The sequence below is a fragment of the Vanellus vanellus genome, assembly GCF_965231255.1.
Source record: "Vanellus vanellus genome assembly, chromosome: 1".
NCBI classification, from domain to species: domain Eukaryota; kingdom Metazoa; phylum Chordata; class Aves; order Charadriiformes; family Charadriidae; genus Vanellus; species Vanellus vanellus.
The window spans coordinates 121,876,890-121,903,323 of NC_138905.1; the positions used below are offsets into that span (position 1 = coordinate 121,876,890).

The following is a 26,434-nucleotide window of genomic DNA, read 5'->3' on the forward strand; positions in this document are numbered from 1 at the left end:
TGTGTATCTCAAAATTTAACATCTCTTTCTTAACCTGGGTGGTGAGATGGTACTGTTGCCATCATGTAGAAATGGATAGATGAAATGCATTCAAATAGCCTACAACTGGTGCCTCATTTAATCATTATGGAAGCAAAATATCAGGAGACCTGCCCAAGGGCTGCCAGACTTTTCTGCATATATAATCAGCAGAGAATAGTAGTCACAGTGTTTTATTAAGCACATAAATTTTCAAAGACATTTAGGATCCTAAAATGCAGATAAATTCCACATTGACGTTCTCAAAGTCTCTGCAAAGTCTCTGCATGGATTACATGCCACTCTCCTATTGGTTTCCACTCAAGTTGCTGAGATGTTAAGAGAATCAGAGACTAATATATTATCTGCATGCCAAATATACTTGAATACATGCCCTTGAAAAGTCAGACTACTTTGGGTTTGTCCAAGATACGTAGACCAAACCTGTGGTCAAGTAGGAAACTGAATTTCTGAAACTGAATTTCAATTCATAATCAATAATCCAATAGTTATTGAATACATGCAATCAGATACATATAGAATCTGTGCAATGTGTAATTGAGTATAATAAATGTATTATTGCACCCCTCCTCCGCTCACCAGGGATGCAGGAGACAAACGGATCAAATCAGACATCTTCAGAGAATGCAAACCCCAGAATCCCAGTGAGAGCTAGAAGCTCTTCTGTAGTAGAAACACTCTATATTCCTACTATTGCAAAGTACTCAACCACACAGAAAGTATTATTTGGACCACAGGGATCAGGAGGACAGTTCCCTGGGTTTGCAGTTATGTTGCTCACCTGCCAAGAGAAAATTCTGAATCCCATTCTTGGCTCCAGGTATAGCTTTATGCAAAATACATGGAAGGTCCTTCAAGCCAGAACTGGAACCCGGGCTTCTCTTATATTCAGGAAAATTCCTTACTATGCTCGAAAGTTATGCCTCGTTTTGTGTGATCTCTCTTCTCCTCCTTACTGGTCTAATTAATTCTCCTGTATGAAGCAGCACGGTGACATGGTGTGTCCAAACACAGAACAGGCAATTGGCAGTAGCAAGAGGGTGGCTGCTGATTAGCATGTTATCTCTTTCTGGCTCAAGGAATTTTGAACTATTTTCTGCAGACCACAATAGCTCAACTTGCAGGTTATAAAAACCTAGAGTGCCAACAGCAATTCAGTGCCTCTAGGACTTGGCAGCGAGGCAAAGATTTTTAGGATTGCAGTTTTGAAGTTTGATGCCCAAGTATTTTCTAACGTAGGAAAATTCAGGCATCAAAGTATCGCTGTTCCATCCAGTCTGGTGGATGAGGAGTCCAACGATTACTTCTTTAACGGGAGAAAACACGTCTACCTATATTTTCCTTAACCCACAGATATAAAATTCCCAAACTTAAACATGTGCTATGGCTGTTCTTTACCTGTCAGACCTTGTAAAGATCTGTGTATAACACAATTCGTTCCCTCTGGTTCAATGAATCTCTGAGATGCCTGTTGTTAGAGACTGAGAGCCTGTCTGGGGAACAAGTATGTATTTGCTGTAGTCTTTTACTCTACCCAGGTGTCTGCTTTTGGCCACTATGAAAGACAGATACTTGGGTATGTGAGCCTTTGGGTCTGATTGAGTACAGCTTTTATGTACAGTCTGTGGATGAATGGGCCTTTTCCCAGAGCAAGTACAGTGTATAATATATTTTGAAAGACTGTGCATAGGTAAAAGAACAGCCCCTTTTAAATAATCTTTCTGGACCTTTAGTAAAAAATACTTACTTGAGTGACTGTCTGTATGCACAGGAGAGGGTTAAACCTATAAAGCTCGTTCTGTAAAGGGTTTAAATATGGTGCTCTGTGAACCCAAAGTCATTCTGGGTCCTTGGCAGAAAGTTAGGCCACCTCACAGTTTCCTGATGTCCAAGTTGGTTGTTGTAAAAATATATGGAAAACTAAATCATGAAAATAAGCAGCCTGAGAGAGGGTATTTGAGGAGAAAATATTCCTTGTCTTGTGTTCAAAATTAGAAAGCTCTGTTGATTGCTATACTAATTCACAGTGAACTTTTACAAAGAAGTTGCCTGGGCCGATGCTTTCACCCAAAAGAAACATAAAAAAACTCTGATTGTACATCAGCGGGGATTTTTATTTGCTAGTTTAAGGTATCGGCAACAAGTTGTGCAGCTCCCATTAAACTGCTAACTGCTGGGGCTTATCCTGCTCCCCAGATGTTTGACTTGCACAGCCAAAGCCAGTGACTTTCGAACAAAGACTAAAGCTTCATTCTTAATCCGCTTTACGCACACTCATAGAAATCTCCTCAACAGGGAAGACACACAAAGCTCTTTCCATCCCTCACACCCTCCTACCAAGCAGGGAATCATCTTTTCTGCTTTTTGTCCAATAATAAATGCCAAAGCATAACCCACAGCATACCCTCTTTTTTGGTATTTTTATCATAGCACATTTTGGTGAAATCTAAAAGATATAAAATATCAGGAGCATTATAATATGTGACTATTGCTTTGGAGAGGGCTTATTATCCTTTGATTATTAATGTGCTAAATCTTCAGGAACATCTAGAGATGGTAGGTAGCTCAGGTTTCGGTTGGAGGTATTTCACAGATTTATCACAAGTGACAGAGCATTTAGCCCGTAGAAACCAGGGTCCCCAAACCAGCATCACTTTGAGAGCTCCAAGTTATAACGTGCCTGCAAAGGCAGGCCTATATCCCCTATTTCCCTTGAAGTACCCTTTTAGTAGTCATTCGCATTTGTTTTAGAAGAGAAATATAAAATAAGTCTATTTAAGAAAAATAAGATTATTTGTTAATATACGTTAATAAATGAGATTTGAGAAACTGACTTGATGATCATATTTCAGTGCTGTTGAAAGGAAAAGCAAAAAGAAACAGTGGCAGATGACTTACCTAGAAAACCAGCTCTGAACTAAAGGCTGGGAAGGGACCTGACTGCTCTCTGAGTGCAGCAGGCAGGGAGGGCAAAAGAAGCTCTTTAATTTGAAGGCTGACATCAGCAGAGGAAAAAAAATGGATCAAAACTGAGCACTTATGTTGGCAGTTGGGTAGAGTTTTCTGAGCGTCAGAGGAGTGACGCTCTGAAATGGCCTTGCAGAGGTGGCGATAAAACTAGTGAAGTTAACCAGGGTTAAGGCAGAGGTTTACCAGTTTTGCAGAGCTGTGACACATGGTTGTCACTGGGACTGAATATCTTCATTCAGGAGTTTAATCCAGTCCATGCTGGATTTCTTTAGGGAACAGACTTGCTGCATATGCTAATCTGTGCTGTTTTCTGCAACACCGAAAAATATCAGAGCATATCTTCCTGAAGTTGCTTAAACCTGCAGTCTGCTGCTAGCAGGGGTTTCTAACTGGCAAATAGGAAGGGCACGACGTGACCTGCATGACCAGTCTTGTTAGCATCAGTGGATCTATTCAGATGTATTTGCAGACTGAAAGCATAGAGCTGAGTTTACACTAAACCCATCTGTCACCATGTCTTGGCTAAGTATATTCTTACAATAGCAGGTGAAGTTTATCACGGGTGAGGAAGCTTAGAGTACGGTTCATTTGGAAAACATCTATGACATTCTCTAATTTGTTGCTTAAAACCAGACTTTCGAGCAAACCAAAACTCATTTGAACTTAAAAATAATCCCTTGGTGATTCCATTTTCAAATACATGCAGTAGTTTTAAAGTTCAGTGTTTTCCCCAGACAAAACAATAAACATTGAAGATATGAAATTTCCATCTTTGAAAGAATTATGGTGCCAGAATAGTCATTCTATTTTAATTCGACAACTGAATTAGATTTCTGGATGCTGAGCTGATGGAACAGAACTGAAAAATAATAAATGGATTTACCTGCCCCTCTATACCTTCGGGTATAAGCAGCTAGCAATAGTGAATTACATAAATAAAACTGTAAAGTTTAGAAATACTCGCATCCAGGCACTTATTGCCTTCAATCAGATGATCTCTGAAGAGCAATTACTTTGGTACATATTATGAAAATGTTTTTCTGAATAGGACAAATGTCCAAATGGAACTACATAACTTCTTTAATTTAATCTACTAACACAAGTTCTCAGTTTTTTACCATTGTATTCCCTCACAGATGCTGTCCTCAAATTCTTTTTTCTCCCATTTTTAACCAACAACGTGTCCTAGGTCTTAAGAGTCAAATGGTGTGTTTTGAAAAATGATTTGGGAATAGAAGGTTTACTTCTCCGTTTGTCCCTATAACTTTTAAATATGATGCCATAGTTGACAGATGTTTTTCAGTTTAAAAACATTAGATCTATTCTTACCTCATAAGCATTTCAGCCAAACTCTTTGCATCTAGAAGAAAACAGAAGAAATGTCAGCACAAATGAAAATCTATTTGATAGATTTATTGTTAGGAATTTTAATCAGCCATGTGAAAGACCACTGTTGTTTCTCAGATCAGAGGCTAATTTCTAAGAGTCACTGCTTTTGCTGAAACCACGTTTCACTGCATTACAACTTTCTGCCCCAGAGAACCCTGTTCCTCAGTAGCATCAAAACACTTTGAGAAGTACAAGCTTAACTAGAAAACTGGCTTAAGTAGAAAAAAACCCTACAGAAACTTATTAAAAGTAGAAACAGTTTAGCAAATAACGGGGATCTCCCTTCATGCCACAGTTAGCAAATGAACAGGTGAGGAAGGAAGAAAAGGCAAGAAGACAAAAATGTTGACATCCATCTCTGGGCAGAAGCCAAACCCAAGCTGGATGAGCAATTGTTGACTTTCCATTTGCAAACCAAACCTGAGTGCATAGAGGTCTGAGCAAGGGAGGTCTGCAAAGAGTCGACTTGTTTGGTTGGTCTCACATATGAATGCTTTCCCACAGCAATAATTCACAAGTACTACTGGGTGTTCAGATGACAGTCTGTACACAAAACAGGAGGCAGCTTATTCCCACATGCAAAATGAAGCACTGCTGAAGGAGAAATATTCCTTTTGTTGTTGTCATTGCTGTTCTTATTAGCATAAAATCCTTTGGGGATATCATTATTCTGGTACATATCAGACCAAAGGACACAGCTGAAGTTCTGGTTCACCTGGTGTTCTTCGGGTAGCTTTCTGTAAAACTTTATCAACATAATATAAGAGTTTCTGTAGTATTATTCAGCAAAAATAGACAGCTACGCTCCTGTAGTTTGCTGCTAAACAAACTCACTTAAAAATGCTGACTCCAGAGTCAGCTGTATATCACACAGCAACAAAGCAGCCTTTTGTGCAACCAAGTGAGGCAAATCTGAGAAGAAAACAATTCTAAGTCTTCAAGGAACTCTCCTAATATGTCGAACTTTAAATTTCTTCTTTTATCTGCCACTTGTAAATCTACCAGCACCTGCCACGACATTTACTCAATTTGTCTTTGTTTCCTCCATTTCATTTCTGAAACCATTTTTATTCCTTAATCACATCTTGGGTCTCCTATGTCTACAACAATTTCCTTGTCTGTGATCCTATTAAATATCCTGCTTTTAAAAGTCATAAGATGCAAGTAGAAACAAACCACCAACTTAATACATCACTTTGGCTACATTTGTATTCATTTTTAAAAGGAATGGACAAAAGGCTCTTTTGTTTTTTTTTTTTTCCAGTAAAAAAAACCCAACACCCCCCCCTCCCCCCACACCCCCATCCACTTTCTATATTCTGTGTTTCTGACACTGTGCCAGCTTGCCTTTTTTAGGCTTTATCCCTCATCTACTACTAAGGAAGCTGAAATACTGTGCTTCCTGTAGGTCTGTTCGCTCCACTCCTTTATTTTTAACCTTCCTCTATCCCTTCTCAGCACAAAGCATAGAATCATAGAACCAGAGAATCGGAGAATATCTCATGTTGGAAGGGATCATTGATAAGGATCATTGAGTCCATCTTGCATGGCAGATTCCTTGTGCAGGGAAGGACTCTTCATCTGAGATGTCCCATTAATCCAAACAGTGCTCCATTTAGGCACTCAGACTTTCTATTTTTCACTTTGTTTGGGATTGGCTTTTGCTGTTAACATTTTTGTAAGTAGTACTACATAGTAGATGACAATGTCTTTATCACCAGTCTACCCCTGCTGCTGCTCCCAAATGACATCAGAGATAGTCTTCTGAATTCTAAGGACCCAGGAAGGGACCCGGTTCTTTTGAAGAATACAAAAAAAAAAAAAAAGAAGCTCTATTGCCAAATAGTTTTTTTTTTTTTTTTTTCCGGTAAACTTTATGATACTTCTTGTTATTCTGGCAGCACTAGGATCACGAAGAGACTTATATACACATCCTCCCTCTGGCACACCTACTAACGGTGATTTAATATGCAAATATTGTTTTCATCCAGCTAGCAGCTTTTCTGAAGCAATTGCTGCCTCCTTAAGTGAAGACTATGAATACATTCACAACTCAAGAAAAGCTGAACGAACAAAGTTGAAGGTCGCTTGGCTCAATGTCATTCAGTTTGCCTTTCAGATTTGTTTACCAGGATTAAATGACAAAGAACCTCCCTCACGCATTCTCAGGTGCTGCAAAGCATATAGCTGTGTTCCATGCTGCATTAGGAAAAAAATATTACGTTCTCACCATTAAAAGTATGTGGCACATATTCAAATGCACAGTTACATATATGCATTCTTGGGCAAAGACATGCAAAGGAGATTGTGCATCTTGAATCAAAAATAACATAAGACATTATGGAAGATCGTGTTACATGTCAAAAGCTGAACGAGGAAGTACTGCAGAAAAAAAAGTAATTCCATCAGCAGGGTTTAAATGTACGAATTATTCAAGCAGATTGTTACAACGGTCAGCAGCATTACTGTCATTAATGTACTGGACACACTGGACCAAAACAAATGTTCCAAGAAGGTAAGGATCTTACATATCTGTCAAAGCAAAACCCAGAAGCCTAAAAGCAACTGAATATGATAACAGTGTGTCCAAAACATCAGCTACAGGAGAAATGCTAGTTTCACAAACCAATTAGTATAGACTACAGATTGTAATGTGTATTTCCTACATTACACTTTTTAACAGCAAATTGAGAATTCTTCATAAAATGAGGCAATGACCCTGCCAGTGTCCTCTCTCTCAGCTTTCAGGTGGGGAAACCAGGGCTCGGGGAAACCGTGAATGACAGAGTGAAGGAGCTGATCTTCTGCTGCAACCAAGCATCACCCCATGCCTTGGTGAAAAAGATAAACTGCTCCTCACCTTGGGTTTGACACAAGATGGCACTGACAGGCACCGACCCAATGACAGCCCTCACTTCCATTTGCTGGGGCAGCCGCCTTTAAAATTCTTAACACATTTGGCTTAATCCCCTGGGAAATCAGGGGCCCTGATACAGGTTTAAATTGCATTCTGTGACTCCTGAACTCTCATGCCGTGCTGATACTTTCTTCTTGGATTAAGGTGGGTTGGGCTTAAAAACAAAGGGAAAACTATTACGGTAGTAGTGGAGCTAGGCTAATAGTAAGGAGAAAGAGCGGTAAGTCATCAGGTTTCTGTTGTAATATATGCTGACCTACTGAATGCCTGTATGAACCCCAGCAGTCAATTGACCTTCTTGTGACCTGACCTGTAGAATTACTAAACTGAGCAAAAATCAGGGCTTTGCTGAAAACTATGCTTTCTTTCTAAACAGAGTACTCCTGGAGAAATAAATCGTACTGGGCATGACAGAGGAGGAATACAAAGTTTTACCCATCCCTGCATGCTAAAACAAGGAGTAAACGGATTAAGAATGGAGAGACTGCTGTTCTTATGCTACATTTGCCACACAGAAACTGGAACCACAAACCCATTGTCTATGAGCACAGATACAAATGTTGGCATGCAGAATGTACTGCAAATAAATCTGCAATTCCCTATCTTTGTCAAGCAGGTTCAAAGGAAACACGTCCCCTGGAGCTGCAAAAGCAAGAATTACATCTGTAACTTGTTTAAATTCTTTCAGAATGTCCCACTGTGGAAACTATTATTTCTGATTTAGACTAGAGGAAAGTTGGCGGTATAATCATGATTTAGGAAAAATGAGTCCTGTGCCTTAAAGAAACTCCAGCAGGTGACACATATCAAGTGATAATGACAGAATTTAAATTTCAAAACTAATTCAGATGAAAGTTGACCACAACTACTAGAGCAGAACATTTTTTTAAATTAGGAGATCAGAAATACTTGCACACAGGATTTTTTAGAGAACTTACTGAGTTCTCTGGAACAGCAATACTTTCAGTAAGACTTTAAGACAGTAAGACTTTTAGAACACGAAGAAACCTCCAGAAGAGCAGAAAAAGGCTAACATGGGATCGGCCTTCAAAAAGAATGAAAAAACCCAATACATTTACTGACGTCCTGTCAATTGGATCTTGGCAATGAGCAAAAGGATGAAAAAAATCGAATGAAGCTTGATGAAATGAATTAAAAAAGATGGAAAAATTGAGGCCAATCAATATAGACTTGTGGTCAATCAGGTATGTCAAGCAAAGCTGATTGTTTTAAAATGAGATTAAAATTCACTGAGAATTGATGACATTGAAAAAACTTTTACTGAGATATGATTAAATAATATTAAAATATTATATTTATATTTCTCCAGAGCAAAGGTCTTGGTACCTTAAATAACAAAGTAGCATGGTGCAAAAAATTAACACAGCAGCCATTTTACATGGGTTTCAAAATATTCAAAATACAATTTCAAGAGGAGAATCATTGTTTAGTATTTATTTTAATCATGTACCATGGGACATCACACTGTTGGTACTTTTATCAGTGGTCTGGAGTAAATTAAATAATATCTGATCAAAGTTTGAAAGTTACACAAGAATTAGGTAGCTAAAATATAATGAAAATGCCAGGTCAGTAAATAACTTCAGTCCCTGTATGTCAGACAGAAGTATAGCTGGTCCAGACAGCTGGGATGTTGAGCTGTAGCTTGACAAAGTCAGGTAAGAAGTGAGACACAACTTTTACAGAAACAGTTGCTAAATACTTACAACTTTTTACAAAAGTACTGATTCATTCTGTGTCACTGCCTATGTTTAAGTGAAGATCAGATGTTTTTCTAAATTTCTATATTCTGAGAGGAAATAATTTAGAGTAGCCTTATGTTACGCAAAAGCCATACTGGCCAGTGATCATCAGCCTTCCTTAAGGGACTGTAACTCAAGAATCTATGTTTACTTGGAAATTAACCATGAAAAACTAAATGTGCACAGCCATCATTTCCTGGAGCCAAGGAGCTCAAAATATCTTGCTCATTACTGGATGGAATTCCACACTGTTTCTGAGAAGATAAGATAACACTTTCTTCATCCTTAATCCACCACCTTTTTGATGAAAAGAACCGCACAGAGGTAAATGACTTAAAAGATTTTGAACGAGAAAGTTATTAAACAAGCTAAAGCTTCCAGATGCCCTGATTTCCAGAGCTGTGTATAAACCATAAGACTAGTTGTCCTCTTTGATCTACAAATTTGCCCATGCCCAGGAACCCTGTATTTGCTTTTTTTTTGCAAAAGCATCCAAAATATTGTTGTAAAAGACAAAAGGAGAACCAAAAGATAGATGAGTAGATGTTAAGGTGAGATGGAATACACAGGGTTGGCCTTGGTTTTAATATATATCATGATTGTATTTTGGTTAAAATATAACTAACTAACTAATTTGGTGGCTCTTGGAAATGATTATTCATTTTTTGTGGGTGATAAATTGCTTTGCTATTCATTCAGTGTGTGATTTGAAAGGCTTTTTCCCAAATACCTTCAGCGTAAGGTCTACTGTTGTGTGCTAATGCAAAACCTACAGGGCCAAGTGCAGAAGTGGCAGCTGCAAGGGTGAAAAACCTGGCTGTAGCTCAGCCAGGAGTATTTACTGAAGAATTGAAGTTGAAAGAGTTCACAGATCTAAAACTTATTCACATAGCAAACATCTGAATTTGAATAAGGATTAGAGAAAATTACAGATCAGCAATAATGAAAGGTCAGTGAACAATGAAGTGTTGTAATAGTTCTGTTATAACATATCATAGGGAAAAAGATGTGGTTTACAAATCTGAGAATATGCAGTTTACATATTCATTTTATATATACAGAAATATGTTTTCTATAGAATATATGTTTCTATATGTTTCTGTAGAATATGTTTTCTAGCTTATTAACATGTGGTACTTTCATTTTATAATTCAGGAATCATGGTTTGCATCTGCTGGAAAACTGAAATTCCCCCATCGTCAGAACACCTGATTTCATACTTCGAAAAAAAATATGATTTTGGGTTGCCGAGACCATTCACAAGGGAAAGAAACAACAAAAAAGGGAAAACAAACATCAACACATGAAGATTATTTTCCTTTCCCTGCATGCAAATTAATAACAATGGATACAAGAGTCATTTTTTAGAAACTTACTACCAAATGAAAAAGAAGCAATTTCTGTAGAAAACCCACATGCTTTGTTGCCTCATGTCTGTTATGTATTGCAGGAAAATGACACCAGCTGGGGATGGAACAGTTTGGTCACCTGCAGCCCCACTTGTGCTTTCACATTCAGGGAATATGCATATGTAGAAATAAGTGCCACAGCTCTCATCTTACCTCGCAGCCTCTTCAGTCTCTGCTCCCTCCTCCTCCTCCGCACGATCAGCAGCATCACGAAAAGCAGCAAGACCCCAACCAAGATACAGGAGATGGTCACCAGCATCTTTAGCCCTTCGTTGGTCGCCAGCCCTTCCTCACTTTGCACAACTGACTTAATGAGTGGAGGGATTGTACCTGGAAAAAATGTCACGATATTAGATGCCTACCAATGAAGACAAAAGATTGAGCTCTCAGGGAATATGGCATGTTATATGCTTCAGCTGCATGCAGACCATTAAGAAGGATTTGTCACGTTCAGGGTGGATGCTATGTTTGCAGGTGTAATGGCCATGCCAGTCACACTGGTAAGAAGGTACTGGCTGCAGAGACTCATAGATTATCAGAAATCAAGAAGAGGTGCATTCATTGATTGAATAAATGCCCATTATACAGTCAAATACTACAATTAATTTTAAGTCATATTAAATCATTACAAAGCTGTAAGCGATCTCAGAATTACTACCTCTGTATATTACTCCTTACTGTGGGAAAATAGCACTGCTGCGACATATTCATACCTTCTGCTGGGCTTTTCTTTTTAACGCGCATGTTTGTCAAAGTTCATTTTGTGCTACATACATCAGATGAATCCTTCACACAGAAATATTCTTATATGACGTCTTAGGGGAGCAGCAGTGATATTGATCTGAAATTCAGATGGCCAACCTGATGCTACTTTGCTAAAGAGTGTCTGACATTATACTCATCAGTAAAGCAGGAGAGTAACACTGGGTAGAAACAATCAGATTTTGAGAGTGAAATGAGGGAAATGAATCTACAAACTACTGGCATCAGCAGGCAGCTCACTTTTTTATTTTGGGACATATTTGCATTTTGAATATACCTGGCTTCCTGGTAATATATATAGCTTGAACTTTTCAGTTCTTTGTTTCTTTACTTCTAAAGGACGTGAGAAGAATGCAGCACTTTCTTTGGAAGGCTGTTTAGTCATAGAAGGCTTCTCACTCATTTCCTGATTACTATTAAACTGCTGAATGCAACCACAAATGAGGCTATAAAACGCAAATTTGTTAGAAATGGGTAGAAATATGCAGGTATTGTGAACTGTGATGACTTCGATGGAAGCTATTCAATTTTAACCAGCTACTGAAACATAAAAGTGGCTACTTACTTGCTAAAAGGATAGGAGGATGAGATAGAAAAACAGGCACATCCTTTTTTACATTTTAATTGCTGCATTGAGTGATATAGTTATACCTCATTATGTACCATACAGTATCAGAAAAATAAAAAAGTGATAAGATGCAGTACAATGTGAGTGCCATAACCACAGTGAAAATGTAGAATTCTAAGCCATGTTTTTTCAGAAGAGCTATTTGAGTTGCATATAATGAGAAGAGTAGTTCCCTAAAGGGATGAAGATAAACAGAAAAGACGCAACCATCCAAGACCATACCAGGTACTTCGGAAAAATTATTTTCTTACAATTGCATTTTGAATATTTTTATACTGTTCCATTGCAGTTCTTCCCCATAATTTTCCTTCTTTTTCTAATTTTCCATTTCTTGGAATAAACACACGGGAGGATTTTTTCCTCTTGTCTTAACTGAGAAGCAGTTTTTGCACTACTCTAAAGTCAAAGAAAATTATTAGATGAAATGGAAAGCACTTCAAGCCCCTGAAGGTAATACTAACAACTCTCTCGAAATCCTTCTTAACCCTCCTGAATACTAAAGGGCCAAATTTTGCTCTGAATTAAAGTCCCAGAGACCATTGGCTAAGGACTGTTGAGTTCAAGATTACCTAAATTTATGTCTTGCTCTCCTTAATACTTTGATGAAAATCAAATTAAGAGTGGCCTTAATTTTAGTTAAACCTTAAGTGTTTAGGAAAGTGATTATCATTTTCCATATCTCTTCCAAGGAAACTGTAAATTTTATAACTCTATATACAGGCCATACAAGCTTAATTAAAAAAAGATACTGCGAGTTTATATATCCTTCACAGTATCCATTTGTGGATGTTCAGCAATTGTACTAGAAATTACCAAAACCTAAACCTGCTATCTATTGAGAAAACACCATTTCAACATTTGTTGTCATTCTAAGTGTTGGCTGGGTGTGGAAAAGTCAAAGCTTTTCTCAGAACAAAGTCCCAGACAAACTGAGAGGTTTGTCGGTGTTTTGTTTGGTTGGTTGTTTTTTTTTTCCCCAGGTCAATTCACCATCACCCTTTGTTAGCCTGCATTACTGGTGCTTCATAGACATTGTAATTTGAATGTCTCTGACCCCAGTTTCCCCTGCGTTGCAGCCCTTCCAGTGTCCCCCATTGCACCTTGTGACTTTAGGACTACCAAGTGTTTTCCTGTGTCCTAACTGTTCTTCATGGTAGGAAGTCCCCTGGTGGGCTAGAATCGATTAGCATAGTTTAGAGCAGCTACCAAGCTGATCTGATTTAATGTCAGGGCTACTGAGTAGCTGATCTCTGAGGTGGAAAGCTCCTTTGCAGTGCTGCACACTACAGCTGCACGTTGCTAAAAATACCTCCTTAGGTATTGAGTGCAAATGTTCTGAAAAACAAGGGGCAGGAAGGTCATAAATCTGTAAGCTGAAAATGGTTAGCTGAAATATCTATGAACGGAAAGGAAAAAGTTGCACGTAGATCTGTCATTAACCTTTTGACCTAATTCACCACAAAGAGATTTAAGGTAAAGGATTCTTAGCCATGATATTTCTCAGGAGTTCTATCTCAGATAACAATCAGCTGCTGCAGTGCAAACAAAACGATTGAAAAACTACGTAACTTAAGGATTTCTACAAAGTTTACGAAGGCTTTATCTTAAGACCGCTAAAGCTGCTAAGCTTGTTCCTGGCATTAGCTATCCGAGAACTTTCATGCACGTATTATCTAATCTTCAAAGTACTATCCTTGTATCTGTTTTATCCTAAGGGCAGCTGTGACCCCTAGAAACTGGAAGGGACAAATCTCACCTCACAAGACATATCAGCGGTAGAGGTAAGGTTAGCACTCAAAAGCAAAGCTGGCCAAGAAGTTTCCACTAGCATACTTTCTGTAAATGAAAAATTTACTCTCTATGGAAGCAAAAATTTCTGCATGAAATATTGATAGAAAACGTTGATTTCTAATCAGACAATATTTTCCAAGTCTGAAGCACCTTAAGCCTATGCAGCTTACCAAAGAACAAAGAATGAGGAGTTGGGACTCTGTAGGCACAATTTTTGCTTTAGAAACACTGAAATAGTTCTTCTATGAAATCTCTTATCTGGGAATAGATTATCTAAATTTTCTATAATGATGATAATAATAATAAGTTTATCATTTTAGTTCTGCATCAATCTAACAAATTAAAAAAAATTGAAAAATGAAATTTGCTTTTCCATCCATGTTTTCCTCTCCTAACTTTGCAGTCAGTATTTGAGATCATGCTGCCTCTCTAAGGCACAATATAGTCCTGGCAAAGCATGCTTTACAAAAAAAAACATCAATGCCATAAATGAAAAATTTTCTAGCTGGTCATAAGCAGTCACAGACTGGCATGCAGGTCACAGTATGTGAAAGCAAGGTAAGTATCATCACCTAACCAAAAAGCAGAGTCTGAAAACATTTCAAATCAGTTCACTGCTAGAGTAAGTTCGATTTCACTGCTACCAGTGGGAATTTAAGGTTCTGGACCTGCATTTTCATATAAACTCATTTTAAGGTATGGCTTAAGACTGTTTGCTCCAGCCGTATATATGTAACAATAACTGCGGATGTAAAAAAAGATCACTGAAGTTGGATGCTAACTGCATAAAGATACTGGAAAGAAAAGAGGACAGGCTAACTGGCAAGAAATTAACTCTTAATACTTGAAACAGTTATTATTGACAACATCTGTACTGCTCAGTAAAACAAGTCCTAAGTCTACCTGGCAATATCTGGCAGCATTTGTATAACTACTGCTTGGATCTTGGTTTCCTGTAGGCCTCTAAAGTGCTGAGACAAAAACTTTCTCTTAATTTTTTAGACTGTCTGAAATAACATGAGGACCATGTGGCAGCTTACCAAAATGGTATTTTCTCAGAAAAACATGAGGGGTTTTGCTATTTGCAAAAGGGTGAGCCATGAGGGTGTGTGTCGTTAATTATCTGCAAGAACTGATGAGTACCGAGCGCAAAGACTGGGATAGCATTAGGATGAGTAAGATGCTGAGGTTTAAACCCTGCCTGATTCACGTCCCACACTTCTGACTGGAAATGGTCCCTGTTGCTTGCTCTTCCCTGACCCATACATGGGTATTGTCCTGGAGAGTGGTAGTTTGTGTGGGACAAAACTGTGGCAGGGAGATGTGTTACCAACACAGAGTTATGAACAATTAACAATTTGGTGCTGTTGCTGGACAATTATCACTTCTTGTTTGAATTTGCTCACTGGTCTGGTTGTTTAAATTAATAGTACAGATGTTGCCAAGAGGTTGCACAATAGAGCACAATATCCCTGGCAACCTAACAACATTTTACACGTCTCCAGAAAAGCTCTGGCAATTCACACTAGAGGAATTCAAGAGACTGCCATCTGGAGCCATCTGTGCTGCCTTTTTGCCAGAAATACAGCCGTTTCCCACTATAGAGCCAGCAGAAGCACACATGTGCCACCATCACTCTCAATAAACACGCCAGGGTACGAGCTGGAGCGACTGACAAATTGGCGTGTTTGCTTTTGCCCTCTTGTTCTGGCCTTTGCAGGGTAGGCAATAACCCCTGGCAGAAGGGCAGGATGCAACAATTCCTTCATCCCCTGTGCCCTGCTGCTGGGCATGGCAGAGCCATCTGTCATGGCCATTAGTTTCACTCTCCCCTGTCTGTAAATAGGGATAATAGCATTGCCATTGCTTTGCCCTTGGAGGACATTGTCCAGAGGCTTTCCCAGAAGACAAGCTAGTTAGCTGCTGGGTTGTGTCATATAATGGGTTTTGGGCTGTGTCACAGCGACATTGCATGGAATAGCAATGACGCCAGCCACTGCCGTGAATGGCTGCAGGAACCAATTGCATGGGAGATAAAAATTTCATGGAAGAGATGCATGAAATACTAGCAAGTGCTTCTGTGACCACTGGGACTAATGACACCTCGTGTCCTACGGTTACGTGTCTCACGGTTGATTGACTTTGGTGCTGCAGCTTTTCCTCAGTGAGGACAAATAAACAATTTCTCTTTTCTGCCTGGCAGCCTGTTGTCATGAAATCCGTAGGCATTTTACATCTTTGAGACTGTCACCCCTCTGTCAGCATGGCTAGCAGATTCAAAAAGGGTTTTACGAGGGAAAAAAAGAAAGATAAGCAAAACAATCTCATTAAAAACTCAGACATGTAAATACAAAGATATACTTACTGCCATCATAATTGAGCGTTGCAAATTTGGCTTGTTTCTCTGCACAGCCAGCACTGTTGCACACTCTCATTTGCAGTTCATACCAGGTTGCCTCCTGGAGGTCATACAGTATGTAGGACTTTGACAGGGATGTCCGCTGAGCGGTTGTCCAGACTGTTGTCCCAAATGGCCGGTACTCAAGGGTGAAGGAAGTGATGGGGCAGCCACCGTCATTCCAGCCTATCAGGTTCAGCCTCACTCTTGTGGTGTTGATACTAGCAAAGAGCTCTTGTTCCTTTGAAAACTGTGGTTCTAGAAACAATGATATATTTCAAGTGAGAGGCTTAAGTGTTACTGATATAGGACTCTCAAAAATATCAAATTAAGAGAATAATTTCTAGGAAAATCATAACTTCATCTTAAACTCAATGTCTATATATTCAGCATTTCCCCCCCCCCCCCCTTTGTTAAATGTGTTTTTCACATTTTGACGCAGAATCACAAACCTAGATTTTCAAATCCATATGTGAAAAAATATCCATACATCTCTGCATGGACCTGACTTGCTGGATTGCATGTACTGGCATGAGTCAACTTGTAAACCTAGTGCAGACGCTTCATATCAGTAAAAGCCCCTGCTCACTGTATGCAAAAGTGAAAGGGTTCAGAACACCATACAGAAATACCACAGAAGACAAATACACTTGAAGATCATCCATTGGTGCTCTAGTCTTCTTTCTAATCTTCTTTTGAAGTGGAATGGAACACAATTTTGTTTGAGCGTATGGAGATTTTAATTTGCAGAAAATGACAATTTTGAAGAACTTGCAATTAAAAATCAATTTTAAAAAAATATTAATCTGTTGACATTGACCATTATATATTTGAAAATAATATATACTTTGAAATTTTTATTTCTGAGTTAAGATGTTTCTATTCAGAAAGGGGATGACATTTCTATTCACTTGTCCTGCTTTGGGATCAAATCCTGGTTTCTGTTGATATATACATTAAAGTTTTTTTGACAGTTCTACATAATACGGGAGTAATGACAGTAAAAGTGGCACCTTAGAATTGAAACAATGACAGTAGGTGGACAAGACAGGACTTCAACAAATGTAATTTATCTTAAATGTTACTGTAGAGCACTTAAAAGTATTATTGCTATTTGCTTAGCAGAAACAAAATATTTTTACTATTGGAAGTTACACCTAATGTGATTAAAATTAACTATAATTTGCTTTTTTATTCTATATAATAAAGGATAACTTATCCAATGAGAGTCTTTTTGCCATTCTTGTGCCTTGATGAGATGTACCAAAATGTACTCTTTTCTAAATTCTACAGGAATCTAAAAGAAACTGGTGATTCCAGCTGTGTATTATGAACTATTTCAACTGGCTCTGTTTAATAGTTTTGGACAGAGATGCTTCTGGAGCAGCCACTTTAATGAGAATGATCTCAGCATTCTAAATCACACAGTACCTGGTTAAGCCTGTAAATGTAACACAGGTCATTTCCAGGCATGTATATCTAGTCCCAGAGAAGCTCAAAAGATTGGGAGATCTGCTTTCTTATGAACCATTTGTGTGTTATCTGAAGTATGTGTAAACCTTACATTTCATGCAAAGAAAACTAGAACACTCAACTTCTACTTCTCTCTTCCTGCACTACTGATCATCTCAGCAGGTACGCAGCTGATCTGCAGTCTCCCCTGAGCTTCAGCAAGTCATACCAATCACGCCTACTGCATGCCAGGTCTTCCCTATGCCACTGAGTGTCAAATGAAATGCCCACCTTGATGTGATGCTTGGGAGATTTGCAACAGCACAAGTATGATGAATAGCATAAAGAAGGGCAGATGTGCCTATCACAGTAAACCATCTTTATTATGAAACTGCTCCCAAATCAAAGTATTTCTTATCACTGGTGAAGAGATGCAAGATGAGGTGATCCTTAGAGCATTATGCAAAGCTACTCCACTCTGTTGACGCAGGGGTAAAACTTCCTGAAGTGCCTCTTTAAAAGGGTCTGTTGCAAAATTTGCTCATAATTCTGACACATACTTGCAATGTGGAACTACCCTCAGCAACCAGGACCATGGAACCCATTTCTGAGTTTAGGTAAGAATTCCACAAATTTTGTCGGCTTCACCTTGCAGAGCTTTATGCAAACTTTTCCTTTATTTTTGACACTTATCCTGTTCAAAGGGTGGTACTTGAAGGTCTCCTGCAATACCAGCTTGGAGCAGATATGAGACATCGGGTTCATTTCCTCTACACATAAATCTTCCAGATCTTCCCCATCCAGACAAATAAAGCCCTGAATTTTTACAACAGGAGACGAAACAATTTCCTAATGGCAATAGCAGTAGCTGGAATTGCTATAGCCTATGATAATGGAGACATCCCCTTCCCAAATATCTACCAACCCATCTTAGAAAAAAAGCATTAGGGAAATAAGGAAAGAACATCAGCCAGTATTTGCCTCAAATCCCGCAGCCACAGCCTCTTCTGTCGCGGCATGGATGCAATTGGAAATATTTCCAAAGCCAATAAAATGAAACTATGCAAATCTGCCTTCTCATCAAACCAAGATCTACAGTGGAATGCAACAGCTTCAGCTGAGCAAAGGGGATGGAAATCAACATACCTTTTCCAAGCGTTTTGGCCTCAATGATCTCGCTGATGCGTCCTGGCCCCACTCCGTTCTGAGCAGTTAGAGTAAACTTGTACCAAGTGCCACATTTCAGTGTTTCTAAACGGTAGGACCTCTCACTAGGGCTAATGGGAAAACTACCCCACTGCTCACTGTTATCTTCTGAGTACTGCAAAATATAACCTGGAGGCAAAGCACAGATGACAACGATAAGCCAGACACAGACCACAAATTTTGCAGGTAATATGACACGTCTTTTTAAAGACCTAATAAAACTAGAAAAATCCTGTACACAGGAAGACATACAGCTCTCCCCTGACTAAAAGATACCAGGCAATACATTTTGCCTACCCCTACAACAGCTTAAATACCATTTTTATGATCACTTCAAAGGGAAAAGAAAGGGATAGACATTTCTAAACACCCTTCAATCAGCAACAAAGACCAGATGATGAACCTGCACCCTCAAAAATGAATGGGTAGAGATTACATGTCTGGAAAATCAGACAGATTAACTGTCATAACAGCTGAGGGTACGCTAGAAGAAAGTGATTAAATCTGTGATTAAAGCACCACAAAGAGAAACTGCAATTTACTGAAAGCTGTTATCACTATGATAGTGCACATTAAGCACTGACAGCAATAGACTGCTTTGTTTTTCCTTTTTGTAGCCATTCATAATTATATACAAATCCTATCAACATATGATAATTTAGTAAGATGTTGCAATTAACCTGAATTATATTACCTCGGATAGAACTGCCACCATTGTCTCCAGGTATCCAGGAAAGAGTGATGGAGGAAGATGTAGTTTTGGATACAGTGAGTCTTGGCTGGTCTGGTGGAACTAGATGGGAAATGGTTAAAAATAGAAAATAGATTCAAATGATTAGACGTGATCTTAATCCCTTCTAACAGTCATTTATCAAATAACTGTTCTGAGTTGCAAAAATGCAAATTACTTCTGTCAAAGTGTCTGTTTAGCTGACATCCTTGGTAAGACTAGAGCAGACAATCTCTCACTTTTTTTTATATTTAATTCTCTACACAATTTTGTCTTTCAGTTCTTAACCCTTGTTTTTTTCTGTTATTTTGTATCTGTCCTGTCAGACCTAAATGACATATGAGCTACCCAGCCATTATTTTTTGTTATTTTTCATATCTGTTTTAGGGAGAAACTGAATTTTTAGTGGCAGGAACAGATGTCCACTTGTAAATGATGCCCCACTCATGTATGTGTTTGCAGGCTATAATGGCAAAAGTTAAAATACAAAAAGTGCAAAACAAGTTTCTGCAAATGTAACTGTGAATGCTAACTAGGTAGCATAGTTAGATCTGTGGTTGGAGGCAGATGCATACCTCTTCCAGATCACACCATCTATTCGTTGAGGCTATTGGTATAAAGAAGACACAACTCTATCAGCAGAGGCTGAACAAACATGGAAATGCTTCAGTTCTGCTGCTCCCCATAAACATTATGGTTATATCCACACTGTGGGATGTAAGAACCTCATGGTTCCCAGGATCAGCTCCTGACAGAGCACAAGAGTAAGAGAGAAGTCTCATCTCCCATCCTCTGCCCAGTGTCCAGTTTCCTTCAGAGGAAAATCCAGCATGAAAGGGCAGAGAACAGGCCATGCTATATCCCAACAAGTCACCCAGGGTAGGGAGAACAGGGATTGGGAACTGGGAAAGGGAATTAGGACTGGAAATGGGACCAGGAACTGGGACAGTTTAGACTCAGCCTAAGCGACCCCAGATTGCACCAGTGTATAGTGGTTGGGTTTCCAGAGATCAATGCCCAGGGGCAGAAAGTGGCAAAGTAGCCAGCTTTCTCTTCACCTTGACAAATCCATCATGAGTCTATCATGTAAAAGGTGTCTACTGAGCCAATATGATCATACCCTTGTTATAGTCTGGAGACCTCATCTTTGAATTCTGCCTGAACCATTTAGCTAGTCCTGTTATACAAGTGAGGTAACCAGAACCATGGCACAAAACTAGTAAGGCCACGGAGGATAGTGTTTGCTAAAAAAGAGATGAATGTCAGGTAAAACTCCAAACAGCGAGTCTAATTAGTATTAAAGACCTGAAGGGTAAATATTTACTAAGACTTCACCCAAGTGCTTTACATCTGCAATTCTATGTTCAGAAATTGAAAGGGGCAGAAAGGGAAGTTCCTGTTTCAAATGCTTTGCACTGCTCTGGTCGTGCATAGCAGTGCTGTGTCTGGCTTGTGTGACGGGTTGTTTTCCTGAACACGTGCTACTAGAGGTTACTCCAAGCTCCTCAGAAACGTGGACAAATTGAGCGTAGCTGCCTCAAGAGCAAGGATTGAGGCATGGACAGTGTCCATCATGGGAAGGGATCTGAGAAAAAGCGGCAAAGCTGGGATGGAAAGCCGGGAAGGAGAGACGCCAGGGTAGTCACACCTCCTCTGGTCACTGCCACTGCAAGAGTGGGAAGGGGGTCGCGGTGTGGGCGACTGCTGCTGGCAGGAGCTGCTATTTCCCTGCCTTAGTTACTGCTCAACAGACACCAGCCTGTAGGCAAGGCAGGACAGAAATCACTAATGCTCTGTTGTGTCCAGCAGTGAGGTGCCAGAGGATGCTGCCTGCTTTGCCTGTGTTTAAGGGGTAGCTCTACCTGCAGAGTGAAACTGCAGGAAAAGCTCCCGGTGGCAGTTCAAGTTCAAATCATTACATCGCAAAGCAATGAGTGCTGATGTGAAGTGGAGGCTGCTGGTTTAATGCTACAGACTTGTTCAAAGACAAGTTGATTTTACTGCCCTCACAGAGCTAAACTGTGCTGAAGATAACAAAAAATATGGTTTATATTCTGAAGGAAAATTCCCTATGTAAGATGAATTTGTTCCATTATTCCGACTGACTTGGCTGAATCCATGGAGAGACACTGCACACACCACACTGTGAAAGATTTATTGCATAACCTTTCATCACAACTTCAACCTACCTACCAAAGATGGTGGTCCCACATATTAAATGCCAGTCTTTCTCTGTCCCTCAGGGAAGTAATATTGATTTGCTTTGAGTTACTGCAGTTCAATAACAGCAAGGATATGCAATTACGAAAGTACTTAGTGAAATATAAATATGAGGTTTCCATTTGGTACCGTTTTTCGTCCATACTTCCTGTTGTGGTCACGCTTCAAACATTGCAGAAGAGCATCTTTAGGCTCTGTGATTGTAGGTAACAATATATGCCATGGCATTAGTTTCAAAGCTTAGTGGAGCGGTTTATGCATAGACAGTTGCACTGTGGTCAAAACAATCTCTTTCTGTGTTCTGGTAGGTTTGCACTAGAAATTAAGATTGCATTTTAAGGGACAGGAGAGTGACTGGTCACAGCATGGCCCACATTCCCAGCTCAGTAATTTGCCTCCCTCTGGTACAACAATTTGCAGTCAATTGAAGCACTCTTAGAATGTGCTTTAGTGTAAGTGAGCAAGGAAATCTCCTGCATTGTGAAATCATGGTATGTGAAGACACGTGCTCTGCTTCACATAACTGTTCATGTGTATTCCTATATTGTCATTGCTGTTATACATATTAACACCATAATGAATACATAATACACGTTTCAACATGCATATAAAAAGTAGCTGGTAAGATGCATTAGTTGAAGGTATAATGATGTCTCATTTTAAATGCTTCCTCATATTCACCATCAATAAAATTCTGCTCTTGCATAATGAAGTTTTTCTCCAAGGTCTCAGTAGAGAGGCAAATTTCTGTTGATAGCTTTTCAGAAGCTAGAGTAAAGGCCTTTGGCTCTTTCTGAATTTTGCAATATTTAAATGATAGATGTAATATTTGTAAGGAGGCGGCAGAAGCTGATATTTTCTGTGTAAAATATTAGAAAATAACTGAATGCAAATACTCAGTTGTCAATCTGACAAAAGCTTACATATAGACTTAACTGCAAGTGTGTGAATTGTTCCATCAAAAGCGAATCATTTGCTATATCATAAAATGTTAATGGCTGAGTCATAATGACCTGCATAATATTCTATTTATTAACTTGGAAGAAGGAAATTTGTATTAATACACTTTGATACTAATATTTTACATACATTTGCAAACAGACATACCTATGCATTACCAGCACATAGCAGTTAATAGATGTGATAACAATCATGAGAGAGATAGATCCAATAATCTTACCTTGTACCTGCAAATTCAAAATTATTTCATCTGATCCCCAGTTATTACTGGCCACGCAACTGTAGTATCCAGAGTCTTCTGCTTTCACAGTACGGATGACAAAGCTGCCATTGCTAAAGATGCTTCGTCGCCCATCAATCATCACTAGACTGGGTGTCCCGTTACTACCTCACAGGAAACAAAGTGCATACATTAAAGAAGTTACAATCAAAATTACTCAAAATTGGATTTTTTTTTAAGCAACTAAGAATGGAAAGAAAAAGGAAGGGTGTGTCCTCTTTATTAAAGACAGCAAAAGAATATCTTCTGTTGGGAAACACCTATCATTTGCTTAAAGAACACACATATCGCGGCCCAAATTTGAGTGAAAATGGAAATCTGCTTCTTCCTTAACTCTCTGCTATGTCATAAAAGTGCCAAAATAAGAGTAAAAGGCAGTTCCTGGCCACAAACTCCATCCTCATGAAATAATAACTCTTTGTATCAATGCACATTATGGTTTGATAGCACTGTGGTATCATTGCTTACACAGTGCTTGGATGAAAATTATTGTCCATGTGTGTTTCCGAGTGAGTCTGTCAAACTGTGAAACTAAAAATCAAAACAGAATAACAGAAAACAAGGTATGTGCAAGACACGTACACTGCACTCCACAGCATGATTCAATGCATCAGGCATTTTGCTTTCTCCAACTAAAACTATTCTGTGTGCCTGAAGTTAAAACAGAAAAGGGTCTTAGGTTTTGTGTTTTAAAAGTTTACCTTTACCCCTTCTTCTTAATTTTCCCTCCCTTTTGATACCTTCTAATCATCACAGCCAATTAGTTTTAGTTCAAGGAATTTCTGAACTCCTCATCTACTGTGACTGTGTGCAGTCCCTGCTAACAGTCCTTCTCCTTCCCGACACAGCCAGCATCACCCTCATCACAACCCCCAGGATTTTAAGGAGATGGGCTTTATTTGAGCTATACATTTAGTTGCTGGTTACCTATCCTTCATCCATTTGACTGTTGGAGCTGGGTCTCCCACGGCTTTGCAAGGGAGGACAATGTCCTTCATCCAGGGAGTTGTCACTGTGCCGCTGAATGTCAAAATCCTGGCAGGAGCTGAGCAAGAGAAAGCAATAAAGGCTGAGATGAGGTGTTCATTCATATAGCCCTTGGAAGCGAAACACAGACAGTTTGGTGGAAAACCAAATAACTCTGTTTCAAGCTGTGTTTTTAGGAAACTAATTCCTTTTAAATCATAATATCAGCTATTTATTCAAGCAAAAATATTATGGTTTTCTTATCTGGAAGACGAGGACATAAAAGAGATGAGGTGGAGAACTGGAAGAGTACTTGTGGAGAAAAAGAGCAAAACCAGTTATTGATCATCTTTACTGATTTTTTATATGTTCCATAATAAAAATTATGGGTGAAAATTATGTCCAAGGGATGTTTCTCTCCAAACTTCCAGCAGGAAGTGTCCACAGTAGACTGGTACATTACAATAGTTAAATTATTGATACATCACTGTTACAACAGCTGTGGTATTAAGAAAAATAAACCTTTATGTATGAACATGTTAGTACATTGCAAAGAGTCTATCTGAAGCCCACAAATGTGAAAAAACTTTAAGTCAGTTTAATTTGTGTCAGCTCTCATATCACCTAAATATTTCAACAAAAATGTCACTCCTCTAGTTTCAGTTTATAATATACAGGAACACTAGGGTTGTGTTAGAGCTTCATTGTATGTTATTACTCAAAGATGATACTTGACAGAAATGGCCTTCTTATTGGCCTCTAAATATACATTTCAGAGGCACATACTGAATACAGATACATGAAATACTGTATTTTTAATCCTGATCTACTTCAGTCATGCACACTGATCAGAATTTATTCTTAATAATCCATTTTGCACCAATTAGAAAGACATGAAAATGAGAGTCAGAATCAAATATAACTGGGACAGTTCATCTCAAAAAAAAAACGAAAAACACGCATAAAAGAACAGGCCTTGAAGAGTTAAGGGAATTTACTTGAGCAGGCTGCAGTAGGAATTGAGATATTCATAAAAAGAAAAGCTTTCATCGATTATACGACCAGTTTGGACTGTGTTGCCTATGTTATCTCCAAATGTTGCTGAAGACTAAGCTTCTTGAGAGATTTTGCTCTGGTCAAAATTTTAACTGAAAACACAAGAGGTAGCTGCTTAAAGATTTAGTGTAATGGACAAAGTCAAGGGTAGGTAACAGGGCAACATTACTTTCCTAACAGTCAAGTACTGACATATCCCCTCCTGGCTAAACAACAGCTGAAGACCTGTGGCTCCCTCCTTCTGGCAGCTCTGATGGTTAGTCCCGGCACGAGGGTTCTGCAGCGTGCACTGCCCTGAGGAGGTGGTACACCAAAATGACGCAAAGATGCTGGTAAGTCAGTAAGTCTCAAGATACAGCCTTGTTTTCCACTGTGGCATTCCTAAGGTCCCATCTTCTAGAAAAGATTTACACAGGCCTATGCCACCACAAGCCATGGGCTAATTAACCAAGGTAACCAAAACAGAAAAATGCTTAGTCTACCCAGAGACATGGTGAGAAATATTGACTCCACTGACGTTAGTGTTAGAAGGTTCATTTGTCTCCAGTGGTGCCAGGTTTCCGTTGCAGGAGATGCCTAAAGGTACTCATGCCATCTTTAAAAAGTAGCAGGAGATGCTGTCAGCTGTAACTACCTATAAAACACATCTGTAAGCATCTGGACTGCTCTTGGTAGCTGTAGTTCATTCTGAGCAACGGCGGTTAGAAACTGGAATTTCTGTTCTGTGTAAAATTCCTTCTGTAACATGAAGCCTGAAAGCTCACTTAAAATGAACTATTAATCATTTTTTCCTTGGCTTTCCCACCTCTCCAGTGTTTCTCAAAATATCCAGCTATTTCCAACTGCTGGCAGCTACTTCTGGACAAAGCCTATGTAATGCAGGAATCCTACTGAAGCCTTCAGCGTGACATGGCACCACTGTTAGAAAACTTTCTGTGATATCCCTTTATTTTCAGTAGTTATTTCAACAGTGAATTCTTCTTTAAGTCATAGGTTGGGTATCAGATCTCCAAAGCATGACATTAGTGTTGTAGCTCCTGGTTTTCAATATCCTGTGTCTCCCACTTTGCAGTGATGTGTGGAAGTAATACAAAGCTCACAGAAGCCTAAGCCAGTGGTAAGATCACAGACCGTAACTCAGAAATGCACATTACAAAATCATACCACACTATATTTGTGAAAGTGCCCACAGCTTTCTATGCATTATCTTATTCCTCTCATGTACTGAGTACATTTAAAAGAGATGGTAAAACAGCATGAAATTTCTTAACTCCGATTTTCTTTATAGATTAACTTCTAATAATGCCCCAAGACTGCTAATGGGTACACTAACAAAAGAAAACTAGAACAAAAATAAATGTCTAGTGAAATTCACCTGAAAACAATAGGTTTGAAACACTGGTAGGTATTCATGAGGTTAAAATATGCTGGATCTCAGAGACGTCTCCCTTTTGACCCAAGGGAGCTTTACCCAGCACGTGGGTAATTCAGCTGCAGG

At 39.0% G+C, this 26,434-nt stretch overlaps 1 protein-coding gene across 1 annotated transcript in view; it reads right to left on the reverse strand.

Moving 5' to 3' along the window:
• The window catches only part of DSCAM (DS cell adhesion molecule), a gene marked incomplete at both ends in the record, with an annotated part of 477,096 nt that overhangs the window by 29,561 nt on the left and 421,101 nt on the right, over nucleotides 1-26,434 (reverse strand). The window contains 7 exons of the mRNA XM_082498944.1: nucleotides 4,339-4,369; nucleotides 10,641-10,817; nucleotides 16,034-16,324; nucleotides 18,665-18,853; nucleotides 19,419-19,517; nucleotides 22,855-23,018; nucleotides 23,842-23,959. Of these exons, the coding sequence (XP_082355070.1) occupies nucleotides 4,339-4,369; nucleotides 10,641-10,817; nucleotides 16,034-16,324; nucleotides 18,665-18,853; nucleotides 19,419-19,517; nucleotides 22,855-23,018; nucleotides 23,842-23,959 (1,069 nt within the window). The remainder of the gene's footprint in view (nucleotides 1-4,338; nucleotides 4,370-10,640; nucleotides 10,818-16,033; nucleotides 16,325-18,664; nucleotides 18,854-19,418; nucleotides 19,518-22,854; nucleotides 23,019-23,841; nucleotides 23,960-26,434) is intronic.